The 17,034-nt window shown below is 38.5% G+C and overlaps 1 protein-coding gene across 9 annotated transcripts in view; it reads left to right on the top strand.

Annotated features, from left to right (window-relative positions):
- Window positions 1-17,034, top strand: part of PHF8 (PHD finger protein 8) — a 178,891-nt gene that overhangs the window by 42,456 nt on the left and 119,401 nt on the right. For 6 of the 9 annotated variants that reach the window (XR_013169558.1, XM_077146599.1, XM_077146598.1 and 3 more), the window contains 6 exons: window positions 7,062-7,149; window positions 7,512-7,618; window positions 9,543-9,634; window positions 13,707-13,796; window positions 15,606-15,908; window positions 16,650-16,753. Coding sequence is in view for 8 of the 9 variants with exons in the window: in XM_077146599.1 (XP_077002714.1) it covers window positions 7,062-7,149; window positions 7,512-7,618; window positions 9,543-9,634; window positions 13,707-13,796; window positions 15,606-15,908; window positions 16,650-16,753 (784 nt within the window). In the remaining variant the exon portion in view is untranslated. The remainder of the gene's footprint in view (window positions 1-7,061; window positions 7,150-7,511; window positions 7,619-9,542; window positions 9,635-13,706; window positions 13,797-15,605; window positions 15,909-16,649; window positions 16,754-17,034) is intronic. The other 3 variants (XM_077146600.1, XM_077146606.1, XM_077146605.1) reach the window with 1 other exon arrangement.

A 17,034-nucleotide genomic window follows, 5' to 3' on the forward strand; every position in this document is an offset into this window, starting at 1 on the left:
TATTTATAAGTTTTACATAAATAAGGATTTTTTGGTCATCCCTCTACAAATATGGAGCCATATTATACACTTTTTTTCTCCATCTTGTTTTTCTCAGCAATGTTATATAAAAAGCCCTCCAGGTCACCTGGTACAGTTCTAATGCAGTCTTTCTAATGACTGCCTGATATTTCATAGTATGAACATTCCACAACTTATTCAGTCATTTTCTGATTGGTGGGCATTAACTTTGTCTTCTATTTTTATGTGTGTATGTGTTTGTCGGTATGATCAGTTCTGTAAGAATCATCTTCTTACATATGTTCTTATATGTTATACTTTTATTTTTATGGGAAACATTCCCAGAAATGGAATGGTTGGGTTGAATTGAAAAATTATGTTGATAATTTTTCTCAGCTTGTTTTAAGCTGAAGGGAAATTCAATAACATAATATTAACCATTTTAAAGTGAACAAGTCAGTTACATTTAGTACTTTCATGATTTTGTGCAACAACATCTAGTTCCAAAACATTTTCATCATTCCAAAATATAACCCCTTACCCATTAAGCAGTTAGTCCCTATTCTCCCTTACCCCCATTCTGGCAGTCACCAGTCTGCTTTCTGTGTCTGTGGATTTACCTGTTCTGGATCCTTCATATAAATGGAATCTTATGGTATGTGATCCTTTGTGTCTGGCTTTTTTCACTTAGCCTAATGTTTCAGGGTTCATCCACATATAACATATATCACTACTTCATTCCTTTTTATTACTGAATAATAATCTAATGTGTGTATATACCAGTTTCTTTATCTGGCATTTGGGTTGTTTCCATGTTTTAGCTATTATGAGTAATGCTGCTGTGAACATTCACATGTAAGTTTTTGTGTAAATATTTTTTCATTCTCTTGGGTATATAACTAAGAATACAGTTGCTGGTTCATATGGTTACTTTAGTGTAACTTTTTCTAGTAGTCTCAAACTGTTTTCCAAAGTAGCTGCACCATTCCAGTTCCATATCCTTGCTTAGACATATGATTTACAAAATTTTTAAAATTTGATTAAGTCCAATTTATCTATTTTACTTTGGTTGCTTGTGCTTTTCTTGTTATATCTAAGAGACTGCCTAATCTAAGGTCACAAAGATTTTACACCTATGTTGTTGTCTAAGAGTTTTAAATTCTAGCTCTTACATTTAGATCTTTCATTCACTTCAAGTTTGTTTATTTATTTACTTTTTAATTTATTTATTAATTAAAAAAATTTAACAGCAAATGAACAAAAACATTAACATCTGATCATTCTGTTCTACATATGCAATCAGTAATTCACAATATCATCACATAGTTGCATATTCATCATTTCTTAGAACATTTGCATCAATTCAGAAAAAGAAACAAAAAGTCAACAGAAAAAGAAATAAAACGAAAAAAACCCAGAAGATTATACATACCATACCCCTTACCTCTCGCTTTCATTGATCACTAGCATTTCAAACTAAATTTATTTTAACATTTCTTCCCCCCATTATTTATTTTTATTCCATATGTTCTACTTGTCTGTTGACAAGGTAGATAAAAGAAACTACAGACACAAGGTTTTCACAATCATACAGTCACATTGTGAAAGCTCTATCATCATTCAATCATCATTGAGAAACATGGCTACTGGTACACAGCTCCACATTTTCAGGCACTTACCGCCAGCCTCTCCATTACATCTTGACTAACAAGGTGATATCTACTTAATGCGTAAGAATAACCTCCAGGATAAACTCTCGACTCTGGAATCTCTCAGCCATTGACACTTTGTCTCATTTCACTCTTCTCCCCCCTTGGTCAAGAAGGTTTTCTCAATCCCTTGATGCTGAGTCTCAGCTCATTCTAGGGTTTTTCTCAATCCTTTGATGCTGAGTCTCAGCTCATTCTAGGATTTCTGTCCCGCGTTGCCAGGAAGGTCCACACCCCTGGGTGTCATGTCCCACATAGACAGGGGGAAGGCAGTGAATTTGCTTCTTGTGTTGCCTGGAGAGAGAGGCCACATCTGAGCAACAAAAGAGATTCTCTTGGGGGTGACTCTTAGGTCTAATTTTAAGTAGGCTTGACCTATCCTTTGTGGGGTTAAGTTTCATATGAACAAACCCCAAGACTGGGGGGCTCAGCCTATAGCTTTGGTTGTCCCCACTGCTTGTGAGAATATCAGGAATTCAACATGGGGAAGTTGAATTTCTCCCTGTTCTCATCATTCCCCGAAGGGGACTTTGCAAATACTTTTCCACTCACTGATCGAATCACTCTGGGATTCATTGGGGCATCACTCTGGATAAACCAACAAAATCTCATGTCCTACCCAAGATTCCAGGTACTTACGGTGTTCAATCAAGCTATCTACATAAGTTGTATTAGGAAATGCACTAATAAAAATATAAATTTTGTACCAAATAAACATTTTTTTGCTTTAGTCTCACACATAAGGTGAAATTTTAAAATGTTAATTACCATCTATTTTCAGCACCCTGCAGTAATGATATTCCTTTGTTCTTCCTCATGCAAAAACATTTTTTAAATTTGTAATCAGTCCTTCAACTTTGTTTTCTTTTTCAACATTTTTGCAGTTCTGGGTCCTTTGAATTAAGATATGTGTTTTAGGTTTGGCTTTTGTATAAAGTTTTTTTGTGGTTGCTCTGGTCATTATATTATACATAGTACCTTATCACAATCTACTGGTGTTGACATTTTACCATTTTGAGGTAAATCTTACCCCTGTTTAAGTCCCTTTACCTTTCCCATTTATAAAACGTTTGTCTTAAATGTTTCCTCCACATTCATCAGAAATCACATCATACCATGCCATGCTATAGTTTTGCTTCAGCTATCAAACAATTTAGAAAACTCAGGAGATGGAGTCTACTCTATTTGCCCATATTTTTATCCTTCTTTTGTCTTTTTCTTCCTTCTAGTGTTCCAAGACTCCTTCTTTTATCATTTCTTTCCTGCTTAGAGAGCTTCCTTTAGCCATTCTTTTAGGATAGATCTGCTCACAACAAATGCTGTTAGTTTTCCTTCATCTGAGAATGCTTTGATTTTCTTTTCATTCCAGAAGGATATTTTCACTGGATTTGGAATTCTGGGTGTATAGTTCTTTCTCTTCAACACTTGAAATATATTGTGCTACTTCCTTTTGGCCTCCATGCTTTTTGATAAGATTCTGTCTGTTATTCATATTGTTTCCCCAAGTAGACTAATGTGTCATTTTTCATTACTTTCAACATCTTTTTCTTTTATTTGCTGCAGTTTGACTATGACGTATCATGGCATGGATTTCCTTCTTTTTTTTTTTTTGAATCTGCAGATTTTATTGAGAGGTATTCATGTACCATATATTTCATCCAAAGTATACAATCAGTAGCTCACAGTGTCATTACTTAGTTGTGCAGTCATCATCACACTCAATTTTAGACAATTTAAATTGCTCTGAAGGGAAAACAGACACACACACAAAAAGGAAAACCCAGAACACCCCATATCCCCTATCCTCCCCTGTTTATTGACTCCTAGTAGTGGTTAGTATTGTAACTGTTGATGAAAGAATATTAAGATATTACTGTTAAACATAGTCCATAGCTTTGCAATAGATAATTTTCCCTCATATACCACTCTATTATTAACTCTTTATACAAGTGTTGTACACTTGCAGTGGTTCATGCAAGAACCTGTTTTTATTTGTAGTGTTAATCAGTGACATACATGACTTTAAACAACCTCTTTCATTCAAATTCACCTATGATATGACACTATAACTTATAATTCCAATAATAAGCTACCATTCCAAAGATTTGAGTTCAACCACATTAACAATTCTGCACATATTCAGTAACTGCTAGTTTACTAGCAGTTTCTGTCTATCTCTGGGCACCCTGTATTCTACATATTAAGACACTGAGTCTACATATTCTAGTTAGTTCCTATTAGTGAAATCATGCAATATCTGTCCTTTTGTGTTTGGCTTTTACTCAGCATTATGTTCTCAAGGTTCACCCATGTTGTTATATGCCTTAGGACTTCATTCCTTCTTACAGCTGTATGATATTCCATCATATGTGTATACCACATTTTGTTTATCCACTCGTCTGTTGATGGACTCTTGGTTATTTCCATCTTTTGGCAATTGAATAATAGCACTGTGAACATTGGTGTGCAAATGTCTGTTCGTGTCCCAGCATTCAGATCTTATGGGTGTATACGGAACAGTGGAATTGTTAGGTCATAGTTGCAAGTGAATATTTAGTTTTCTGAGGAGCCGCCAAACTGTCTTTCACAGTGACTGTACAATTTTACATACCCACCAGCAGTGAATAAATGTTTTGTAAAAATTTTTATTAATAAAACCAATCAACATATAATATGAACATTCTTTTTTTCATCACATAGTTGTATATTCGTCATCACGATAATTTCTTAGAACATTTGCATCAATTCAGAAAAGGAATAGAAAGAAAACAGAAAAAATTCATACATACTATACCCCTTACCCCTCCCTTTCATTGATCACTAGCATTTCAATCTACTAAATTTATTTTAACTTTTGTTCTCCTTATTATTTATTTTTAATCCATATGTCTTGCTCATCTGTCCATAAGGTTGATAAAAGAAGCATCAGACACAAGGTTTAGTGAATAAATGTTTTGACTTCTCCACATCCTCTCCAACTTTTGTAGTTTCATGTTTAATGCATCCATTCTTACAGGTGTGAGATGATATCTCATTGTGGGTTTGATTTGCATTTCCCTGATAGCTGATGAAGATGAACATCTTTTCATGTGCTTTTTAACCATTTGTATTTCTTCTTTGGAAAAATGTTTATTTGTATCTTTTGCACATTTTATAAATGGGTTCTTTGTCCTTTTATCGTTGAGTTGTAGGATTTCTTTATGCATACTGGATATCAAATCCTTATCAGATATATGGTTACCAGATATTCTCTCCCATTGAGTTGGCTGCCTCTTCATCGTTTTGACAAAGTCCTTTGAAGTACAGAAGGGTTCAATCTTGAGTTCCCAATTCTCTATTTTTTCTTTCATTGTTTGTGCTTTGGGTATAAAGTCAAAGAAGCTACCTCCTATTACTAGGTCTTGAAAATGTGTCCCTATATTTTTTTCTAGTTTTTTGGTAGTGGCTCTTATATTTATGTCTTTGATCCACTTTGAGTTAATTTTTGTATAGAGTGTGATGTAGGGTCCTCTTTCATTCCTTTGGATATGGATATCTGCTTCTCCCAGCCCATTTATTGAAGAGACTGTTCTGTCCCAGTTCAGTGGATTTGGAGGCCTTGTCAAAATTCAGTTGACCATAGATCTGCGGGTCTATTTCTGAACTTTGAATTCAATTCCATTTATCACTGTGTCTATCTTTGTGCCAGTACCGTGCTGTTTTGACCACTGTGACTTTATAATAAGCTTCAAAGTCAGGAAGTTTAATTCCTCCCACTTCATTGTTCTTTTTTAGATGTTTGGCTATTTGAGGCTCCTTTCCCTTCTAAATAAATTTGATACCTAACTTTTCCAAGTCTCCAAAGTAGGTTGTTGTCTTTTGATTGGTATTGCTTTGATTCTGTAGATCAATTTGCATAGAATTTACATCTTAACCATAATAGCCTTCCTATTCATGAACACAGAAGTCTTTCCACCTATTTAGATCTTTGATTTCTTTTAGCAATGTTAGGTAGAAAGAATAAAAGGAAAGACAAAGAGAAGTCTGACCGGGAAGCACAGGCAGAACAGCCGTCCTCCTTACTACCCAGAAGCAAGATGTTAAATGAAAAGGATGACCCCAGCTCTAAAAAGCACAGCAGCAAGAACTCAGAGAAGAGTCAGAGGTCAGAGTCCAAAGAGGGGTGGAAGCACTGTTCCAGGTCCTTTCTCCTTTAACATCTTTTTGTCTTCTTTGTGCTTTTTCATGGGTTTCTCATCTTCAGAGCCCTTAGATGAACATGGTGAGGGGGTATGAACCCCACAGCCCTTGTCCTGGAGTGCTCTGGTCACATTATCCATGTCTTCTGAGTCCTTAGGAGCTCGATAGTTAGACACGTGATCTACTCAGATAGTTATTCCTTTGATCTTGATCCCATTAAAATTGTCAACAACCAGAATTGTGCTGCTCTGGTCTTCATAGCAGAGGAAACAGAATCCTTTGGATTTCATAGTCTTCTTGTCTCATGCAAGATTAATGTTAACAATCTCACCATATTGTGAGAACACACAGATGATGTCCCTTTCAGTCAGTTCATAAGGAAGCCCTCCTAGGAAAATCTAGGTGCTGTACTTGTACTTGAAGTACAGGACATGTACTTGTACCCAGAGTACAGGACACATTATCTGCCTCTCCAAGCTGGACCTCTCGCTCATTCAATTTATTGATTAACTTCACTTTGGTTAAAGAGTTCAACTCTGTGGGTCAGGGCTTAGAACCTAGGTGTTCTGATATGGATGCCTTTTATTTCTTTTTCTTGTCATGACATGGATTGAGTTTATACTGTTTGGGATTCTTTCAGTTTCTTGAATGTGTAGGTTTATGTGTTTTTCCCCATTTGGGGAATTTTCAGCCATTATTTCTTTGAATATTATGTTGCATAGGTCTGTTCGTCTATCCATATCTCAATATCATATTGACTTGAATACGTTTGTTTTATAGAGTGTTTAATATGTGGTGAAGTCTAACCTGTTTTATCAGGGTAAAACTAGAAGAGCTAATGCCATTCATAGAGACAAGAGAGGAAGTGGGTAAGGCAATAGATTTTAAAATAGAGAGGAAGGAAGTGGAGGGAGTTTACTAATTCTATAGGTTGGTTCATCTCGGGTTATAATGATGGCAGATCAGGCTTGTGTGAGTGTTGGGATAGTGGAAGAACTTAGAATATTTTGAGTCACTGCCGTGCTCTAAAGAATTGGGATTGAGGTAAGTGAACAGTGAAAATGTCCAGAGGAAGAAAGGTTCTCTGCTGTACTTACCCTCTTTACCTGATCTCATCACTCCCTCTTCCTCACCTACTTCCCAATGGTATGATTTTGCCTTGTTGCACTGCAGGATGGATCCATGCTGTGCTGACCCCCGTCGATTGCCTTGCCTTTGGAGGGAACTTCTTACACAGCCTTAACATCGAAATGCAGCTCAAGTGAGTTCTGAAGCTATGGTGATCCCAAGTTAGCCACTTCTTTCTACTTGAGTCCTTGGGCTCACTCTTAGAGTGAGGAATGCAGCTTAGAAGGTAGTGAAATGATCAGAAAAGAATTGATGCTGGCTTCTAATGATGTTCAGTCTGAGGGCTAACACCTCTTCCTCATTTAGTAGTTATGTGAATGTGTGCAAGTCACATAACCCTTGTCCTCAGGTTTTCTAATCTATAAATAGGATCTTACTAGGTGGTTTTGAGATTAGTGATAATGGATACAGAGCATCCAGAAAAATACTTGATAACAGTATTGTTCTGTATACAGGAGCCTTGCTATCAATCACTATTACGTCTGTTTCTTCCAGAGCCTATGAGATTGAGAAGCGGCTTAGCACAGCAGACCTCTTCAAGTTCCCCAACTTTGAGACTATTTGTTGGTATGTGGGAAAGCACATCTTGGACATCTTTAGAGGTATGGAGCCCTTTGCCAACTGTCTCTTTAGTCCCATTCCCCTGTTTGTACATGTGGGTGTTTGTACACACGTGCGCATAACCATCACTGCAGTCAAGATACAATGCTAGTCCATCACCACAATGATGTCCTTAGTGGTACCCTTTTAGAGTCTCACTTGTCCCCTCCCCCTGCACCAACTTTAGTTCTGGAAACCACTAAACTGTTTTCCATCTCTATAATTTTTGCCATTTCAATAATGTTATATAAATAGAGTCATACCATGTGTGACCTTTGGAGATTGGCCTTTTTCCCTCAGCGTAATGTAAGGCAGGGTGTATATTTTCTTTTTTGTATGCTGTATGGCAGGGTCACATTTCATTATTTTTCCATGTGAATATCCTGTTATTACAGCACTATTTGCTGAATTTTTGTTTGTTTATTTTTTGGAGGGGAAGTACATGGACCAGGAATTGAACCCAGGTCTCCTGCATGCACGCAAGAATTCTATCACTGAAATACTCTTGTGCCCCCAAGGCATATATTTTAACTTTTTTATTTAGCAAGCATGGCTGAGAAAATTAGATCAGGTAAAATTATCCCGTTTTCCTCAATCTGGATAGTCTCAGAGTTTCCTTGGTATGGTTTCCATGGGGAGAGGCCCAGTCTTGACCATTCTGGCATCATCGTGTTGGTTCCTGGTATATAGGCCAGATAGAAGGCAGTCTGCTGGGTCTCTCATTTAGGCCTGAGATTCTTCAAGGTGACTTGGCCAGAAAAAATCAAAATCTCAGAATTACAAAGAACCTCAGAGGCCAGTGAGGTCATTTCCTATTCAATACCTCAAATCCTTATTCTGCCTCCTTGACAGGCTTTCAATTAAGTGTTCAGTCAGAGGCTGGATGACTGTTTTAATTTGTTAAAGCTGACAAAATACAATATACCAGAAATGGGTTGGCTTTTACAGTGATGATTTATTAACTTACATGCTTACAGTTCTGAGGCCATGAAAATGTCCAAATCAAGGCATCACCTGGATGATGATTTCTCCCTGAAGGCACATGGCCAGTGTCTGCTGGTTCTTCTCTCCTGGGTTTCTTTGCTTTCAGTTTCTGGGTGCTTCTCTCTGTTTCTGTGGTTTCTCTCTCTCTTAGCTTCTCTGAATTTTCTCTTTCATCTTCTCTTTCTTTTCTCTCTGTCTTCTGTGTCTCTTAGCTTCTGTCTCTCTCTATTTCCTGCTCTTAATAAGGGCTACAGTAAGAGGATTAAGACCTACCTGGGGCATGTCTCAACTGAAACAACTTAATCAAAAGGTTCCACCCACAATAGGTCTATAGCCACAGGAATGGATTAGCTTTAAGAACATGATCTTTCCTGGGGTACATAAAGCTATAAACCATCACATTAACTAAATGGTTATTACCTGGTCTGTACTGCTCAGTTCAGTTAGAAAATTCTTTATTAAACCTAAATCTGGCTGTTTGTAATAGCCACCCTTCCTCCCCCCATAGTAACCAAGAAGATAGCTAATTCCTCTTCTGCATAATGACCTTTCAGTATGTGTAGGTAGCAGTCATGGTCCTCCTGAGTATTCATTTTGAAAACCCAAGAGGCAAAAGCCTCAGATTCAAATAGACATCATTTCAGTCTTGACTGTGGCACTTGGTATGTGCCCTTGGTCAACTCTTTGCCTTTCTGAGCTTCAATTTCCTCAACTGTAAAATGAAGATAATAATTGGCTCACAGGGTGGGTATAAGGATTAAATGAGTTAATGGTTGTTACATGCCAAGCCACATAGTAGTTACTTAGTAAATGATGCTGCTATAAGAACCCAGACCTGGAGTTGTGTTCAGAACCCTGAGCATTTTCCCTGATTGCCAGACAAAGGTAACAAATCCCCTGCATGGCTTTGTTGACACTCTGCTTTCCTCCTTTCCCCTTTAGGTTTGCGAGAAAACAGGAGACACCCTGCTTCCTACCTGGTCCATGGTGGCAAAGCCCTGAACTTGGCTTTCAGAGCCTGGACAAAGAAAGAAGTAATGTACTTTTTTTTCCTCTCAGCTCTCCAGAGTTCTGTCCTCCTTAGGGAATGGCTTTGGGTACATGCTTTGGGAAAGCAGAAGGTTTCAGGGAGGCTTGTGGGCCCCGGCGTTAGAGTGGAGGATTGTACTATGATTCCTTGAGCTATATTTTTAAATGTTTTTTTCTGATTATTAAAAAGTAATACATACTTACTACACAGAATTAGAAAAATGTAAAAGAATATAAGGAAGAAAAATATCACCTGTAATTTTAACACTCAGAACTACTATTAACATTTTGGTATATTTCCTTCTGGTCTTTTTTTTTTTTTTTACATGGGCAGGCACCGGGAATTGAACCCGGGTCCTCGGGCATGGCAGGCAAGCACTCTTACCTGCTGAGCCATCGTGGCCCACCCTCTGGTCTTTTTAATATGCATTTTTAAAACGTAATTGCTGTCATACTACTCTCAGTTTTTTAAAAAATATTTTTATTGTGAACATCAAACAGACATACAAACATTCTTGATGTACAAACATTCTATACATAGAGTACAATCAGTGGCTCACAATATCATCACATACTTGTGTATTCATCATCCATCATAATTTTTTTGAACATTTCTATCTCTCCAGCAAAAGAAATAAAGAAAAAAGAAAAAAACTCGCATATACTGTACCCCTTATCCCTCCCTCTCATTGACCACTAGTATTTCAATCTACTCAGTTTATTTTAATCTTCCCCCCTAGTATTTGTTTATTTTTCATCCAGTCATACTCCAGACAATTTATTTTTCTTTTTTTTTTTTTTAACATGGGCAAGCACTGGAAATTGAACCTGGGTCTCCGGCATGGCAGGTGAGAACACTGCCTGCTGTGCCACCATTGCCCACCCACTACAGACAATTTTGTACCTGAATCTGTTGACTTATTATAAGCATTTTCCTGTATCACCAAAGTTCTCCATAAACATTTAATACTTACATGATATTATTTTGCAGGGGTGGTAATTTCTTATCTAACTACTTGCTTATTGTTTCTTCCTTTTTATTTACTTTTTTGGGGGTATGGGGTGGTGGAATAGTTACCAAGAATCCTACAGTGAATATCTATATACATCAGTTTTTGTCCCCCATCTCTTGATTGTTTCTTCAGGATACATTCCCGGGAGAGCAATCACTGGATCAAAGTATTTGAAAATATGTAAGGCTCTGGATGTATACTGCCAAAATGGCTTTTTAGAAATGTAGCAATATCCATCTATCCAATGGAATGCTAAATAGCTGTAAAAGAGTATAAATAAGAAAACTCTCTATGTATTGATTTGGAAGGATGTCCAGAATTTATCAAGTAAAGTTGCAGAACCATGTGTATAGTGTACTACCTTATGTATAGAAAGGGGAAAACTAATGATTATATTTGTATGTGCTTGTATTTGCCTATGGGGTGGGATAATGGGACTGATGGGGTGGGAGTAAGGCTTTTTAATATATACCTGTTGTTTGATTTTTGAACCAAGTGAATGGATTACCTATTCAAAATGTTGAAATTTTAAAAAGTAACCAGTTTTAAGAAATGCAAAAAAGGAAATATCAATATATAACCCTAAGCTTCAGAAGCTCCTTATAGACTCCTCCTGCATACGGTGAGCTAAGGAGATCTTTCAGCCACTGCAGCCTTCACTTACACAATCTTCCCATTTCCTATTGCCAAGCTTCCCCTCAGATATCCTAGGACTTCATGTTTTAGATCTTCCCTTGTTTGTGGGGCTCACCTATAATCGGGGCCTTAGACTGTGATTTCCTGTTTTTTCATACCCTTCAGGTGCAACTACCTTGAATTGCATCTCTGATTCCTCCCATAGAATGAACTTCAGAGTGATTGTGCCCCAGGAAACCAAAAAAGAGGGTGGTGGGTGGATAGGTCCTAAGTGCTCATACCCTGGGCCAGGATGGACACAGGAATCTAGAGAACTAGAGGAGAGTAGTACACGGATCTGAGGAGCCCACTCTTGTAGAGGAGGTCTTCTGTGAAGTACAGATAACTTCTACAGGAGGCAGTTACTCCTGGCTGGGAGGGAGGAAGCCATTAAGGTTATCCAGCTGGGTCACATGGATTCTTGCCCTCCTGCAACCTGGCCCAGCCACAAAATAAATTCCAGATAGATTAAAAGAATGAAAGGAAAAAAGGATCAAACCATGGAAAACAAGAAGGAAATGCTAAGGTATTTTTGTCAGTCTTCTGGATAAAGAAGTAAAGTACAAAATAGTAGAAGAAATTGCCAAGGAAAAGCTTGAGAGATCTCTGTCTATATAAAAAAAGCAAATCTCAGCTACTCAAAAATCTTGCATATACATTTAAAAGATAGACAACTATCGGATTTCTTCCTGCTATTGCGGCAGCTGCTCAGCACTGACTTGTGTTCTTTAAGTGGAGAGATCATTTTGTCTCCATTGAGCTCCTTGAGGTCCCTGATCATTTCAGCAGTATAAACTGAGCCTACAACTGAATTCCTTACATCTGTTGATCAGATATTTGATCTGTAAATATTTTTTTCCCACGCTGTGGCTTATCTAACAGTGTTCTTTTTTGGGGGGGTGGTGGTGCATGGTGCAGGAATCAAACCCAGGTTTTCCTCATGGAAGGCGAGCATTCTACCACTGAACCACCCGTGCACCTTTAATAGTTTTTTTTTTTTTGCATGGGCAGGCACTGGGAATCGAACCCGGGTCTCTAGCATGGCAGGTGAGAACTCTGACACAGCCACCATGGCCCGCCCAACAGTGTTTTTTTAATATATGTTTTTTAAATATAAAAGTAGCCTTTTTTGTAGGAAATATGGAAAATATAGAAAAACACAAAAGAAATAGAAAAATACTCATAATCCTTCTGTCTGTATAATCACTTTTTCCCCTTTAAAACAGTTTTATTCACATGCCATACAATCTATCCAAAGTATATAATCATTGGTTTTCAGTATAATCGCAGAGCTGTGCTTTCATTGCCACAATCAATTTTAGAAAATTTCATAGCTCCAAAAAGAAAAACCCCATGTTCTTCATACCGCCCCCCTTATTGACACTTAGCTTTGGTGTAGTACCTTTTAATAGTGGGTTTTTTTTTTTTTGGTACCATCCTGCCATTAAATACAATGTATATTTTTATTTATTGACATGAAAAAATTTATACACTATGTTAAGTAGAAAAACAGTTTATAAGTCATCTCACAATGTGTGTTCCCATTTTACTAAAAGAAAATTTTCAGGTAATATTCCAAAAATGTCAAGAATAGTTTCTACCAAAGTTAAGATTACGTGTAGTTTTCATTTTCTTTGATATATGTCTGTAACATCTATTTTTTCATTAGTGACTATTATTTTTCTTATAAGAAGCAAATAGTTTTATTTTAACAAGAACTTAAAATGGTGAATAGACATTTATATATGTGTATTCTGCTTGAGGAGAGCCATGCTTGTTTTATAGTAATTAATTTTTCTGGGTATAATTGTGCAGGAAATAAGAGCTGAGGTTTAAAGCAAAGTGCTACCCTTAAATACCTTAAATGAAAATTGGTTTGCTTTATATACTTGAGATTCTAAAGGTGTTAGTGGTGGAATGAATCTTAATCTTTTTTTTTATTTTTAACATTGTTTTTATAAGAGAAATTTTAATTTAAGTCCAGTTTATCAAGGTTTTCTTTTATGGTTCATGCCTTTTTTTCCTATCTAAGAAATACTCATCTAACCCAAGGTCACAAGGATTTTTCTCCTCTGCTTTTTCTAAATGGTTTATGTTTTTAGGTTTTACATTTAGATCTGTGGTTCATTTTGTGTTATTTTATGTTTGTATGTATAGTGTGAGGTGTGGATTGAGGTTCTGTTTTTGCATATGGGTATCCAGTTGGTCCACTACCATTTATTGAAAAGACTGCAATTGGTCCACTATCATTTGCTGAAAAGACTTCAATTGATCCAGTGCCATTTATTGAAGAGAATATCCCTTCTCCATTGAATTACCTTGGTACCTTTGTCAAAAATCAGTTGTCCATTCATGTGTGGGTGTATTCCTCATGCCTCTTATTTGACAGGCTCTGCCAGACCATGAAGATGAGATACCGGAGACAGTGCGAACCGTACAGCTCATTAAAGATCTGGCTAGGGAGATCCGCCTGGTGGAAGTAAGAAGCATTGGTGGGGAAGAGAGGTGTTTGGGAAGGGCTCGAGACTCCCAGGTAGATCAGGCATGAGAGCCCTGGGGGAGGGGTTGGGAAGACCCCTCCAAGGACCCTACTTGTTCATTCACTCATAACATGCCATACATTGGATTAGGCTCTTAGGATACATAAACAACATAGTTCCTGCCCACAAAGAACTCACAGTTTACAGGACCCTGGGCAAAGTAAACGTTTCTGAGCCTCAGTTTCCTCATCTCTAAAATGGGGATAATTATACCTACTCAGAGATTGTTTAAAAGATAACATAAGCTTATGCAGGTTGAGCATTAAGTGTAATGCTTGGTACACAGGTGCTCAATAAATTCTGATAGTGGGTCATGGTAATGGTGTGAGGTGGTGGTCATAGTAGTAGTTGTTCTTATTAATTTTTTAAATCATTCTTCACATTTCGCAAAATGACAGTTCTCTCAGGTTAAACTAATTATAAAGCCATGTTTTAACAGGTGGCATATACCATGAGGCATTTAGGTGCAGTGGTAAGAGTCAGAGAAACCTAAGTTCTGGTCCTTGTTCTGTCACTTGCAAGCCTTTCAGGGCCTCAGTTTCCTCATATGTAAAATGGAGATAACACAAACCTTTCAGAGTAGTTTTAGGATTAAGAGCTAACATATTTAGAGCCCCTCGCACAGTGCCTGGCAGAGTAAGTACTCAATAAATGTGAGCCATTATTATTATTACCCTTTACAGTAAAGAGAGAGCTCAGTGTGGGCTGGTGAAGTAGCAGAGGCACCTGAGGAGAATTGGGCTTGAGGACATATAAACTTTCCTTTAGTTCTGAACCTGTAAAGTTCAATTTAGTGCCTAGAATATACATTCATTCTGAAAGGTGGTCACAGTGAGCTACTGGGGAGTTGGGCTTCTAGCCTCATCGTTTGTAGAATGTCTCACTGCCTATACCATAGCTTATGTTGTCTACTTCCTACCTCATTTTCTTCCACTCTAATCTGTCAGAATCCTTCAGCATTTAGTTCAAGGCCCACCTTTGCCCTGACTCTTTACATGCAAACTAATATTGATTTCACAGAACTTAGGGCTGGTTGGAAGAGTACTTAGAATATATCTGGTCCAGTGATTTCAAGTGTTTTAAAGCAATAGAATCATTTTTTCATGTGAGATCTTACATAGATGTCCAATATATGTGACAAATCAAACCGTAGCTAATCTGATTAAGATGAAAATGGGAGGCCAAGAGTTCTACTTGTTCTTCTCATCTGCCTTCTAATTGCCTCCAGTCCCTAGGACTCCTCCTGAGAAGCCCAAAGGAGCCACCAAGGATCTTTGAAAACCACCTATCCAATCTAATCCTTTCATTTTACAGTTGAGCAAGCAGAGCCCCAGAGTGGTCAGATGACTTTCTCAAGGTCACATAGCTAGCTAGTAGCAGAATTAGGACTAGAACCTCTCTCCTTCTTTCAAATCCTGTAGTCTAAGGATTTAAACCATACTGTGTAGCACATGATCATTTTCTATGTCATGTCAGCTACTCTTGGAGTCTTTTCTCTCCAATTTTGACAGTAGGGTTAGGACTTTTCCTTTGCTTATCTTCTCCTTACTCATTAATAACTTGGTAAAGAAATGCAACCCAGTAAATTCTTGATGTCTCATTGTGCAAGAGCTGGGATATGTATATGAGGAGCATCTGTAAGCACTTCCATGGCAGTACTGCCAGTGCCAGAGGCAGTCCTCTGATATTAGCGTAGAGACAAACCCTTGAGTAAGCTTTAACTCCCTCATGTACTAACACTCTTGTAGGACATCTTCCAACAGAACATTGGGAAGTCGAGCAGTATCTTTGGGCTGCAGAGGATCTTCCCAGCCGGCTCCATTCCCTTAACCAAGCCAGCCCATTCCACTTCAGTATCCATGTCCAGGCTGTCACTGCCCTCCAAAAGTGGTTCAAAGAAGAAAGGCCTGAAGCCCAAGGAACTCTTCAAGAAGGCAGAGCGAAAGGGCAAGGAGAGCTCAGCCTTGGGGCCTGCTGGCCAATTGAGCTATAATCTCATGGACACTTACAATCATCAGGCACAGAAGACAGGCTCTTCCCAGAAAGCAAAGGTGGGTGCTGGCCCATGGGTTCAGCTCAACCCTTTTGGGTCCCTTGGAAGAGCAGGGTATCAAAATGACAAACTTTGCTGTCCTGCCCCCACCTCCTATAGGGCTCTTGGTATTTGGCTACCAGTCCCACTCATTTAACAGGCATTTATTGATACCTTTTCTATGCTGGGCACTGTGATAGGTGCTGTGGACGTGACCCTCAAGAAGCTTACAGGCTAGTGAGAAAGAGGCATAAACTTAAGTGCAATGAAGTCTATGGATGCCACAATCAAGGGTGTGTGTGTAATCATGAGATGGGGTTGGTTCTGTCTGGGTAGAGGAGATGGTCAGGAGCTCTTCTTCAGAAAACATGACACTTGAGTTAAATCGTGAAATGTTGTGGGGGAAATGACACTTGAGAACATGGTGTATGGGTGTCAGGTTGGAGTCTTGAACCGGTCCTTTAGAAACCCCCTCCCAGGGTTCTCTCAAGCTCTAGGGCTGTGATGCCTTCCATGGATATTTGAAGATGCCACCCCCACTTGTTTTAGGAAACATTTTCACAAGACTGATTTGTTTTCTCCTAAGCTAGCCATACATTCTCAGTCTCCTACTCCTGTGGTCATTTGGGGTAGGGGATAGTGGAAGGTCATGGTTCAGGTGATTTGATGTGGACTCAACCAGTGAAACTGGAGGGAACTGGCCATCCTGATTCATGTGGGAGTCCCAGACAGGTGACAACTGAGGCTCCTCCTTCTGCAGTTCAACATCACTGGTACCTGTTTGAATGACTCAGACGATGACTCGCCAGACTTGGACCTTGATGGGAATGAGAGCCCTGTGGCCCTATTGATGCCTAATGGCAGGTAAGATGGGGAGAAAGAGCACAGAGATGCTGGGATTGTTGGTGGCAACATGCCACCATGAGAGGGCATGGAATCTGGACCCAGGGGCTGGGACATGGATGGGGGAGAAATACCCAGATATTATCAGAGAGCATTGCTTAGTTCAGAGAACCATGATGGAGTTGGAGGCGGGTATAGGGAGAGATCTAAAATCTAATTGGCAGTCCTGAGAGATCTTGAATAAATTCTAAAAATTTCAGCAAGGTAGTAGATTAGAATTAGAGGTAATATTGCATACTGAC

The sequence above is a fragment of the Tamandua tetradactyla genome, chromosome X, assembly GCF_023851605.1.
Source record: "Tamandua tetradactyla isolate mTamTet1 chromosome X, mTamTet1.pri, whole genome shotgun sequence".
In the NCBI taxonomy this organism is placed as follows: domain Eukaryota; kingdom Metazoa; phylum Chordata; class Mammalia; order Pilosa; family Myrmecophagidae; genus Tamandua; species Tamandua tetradactyla.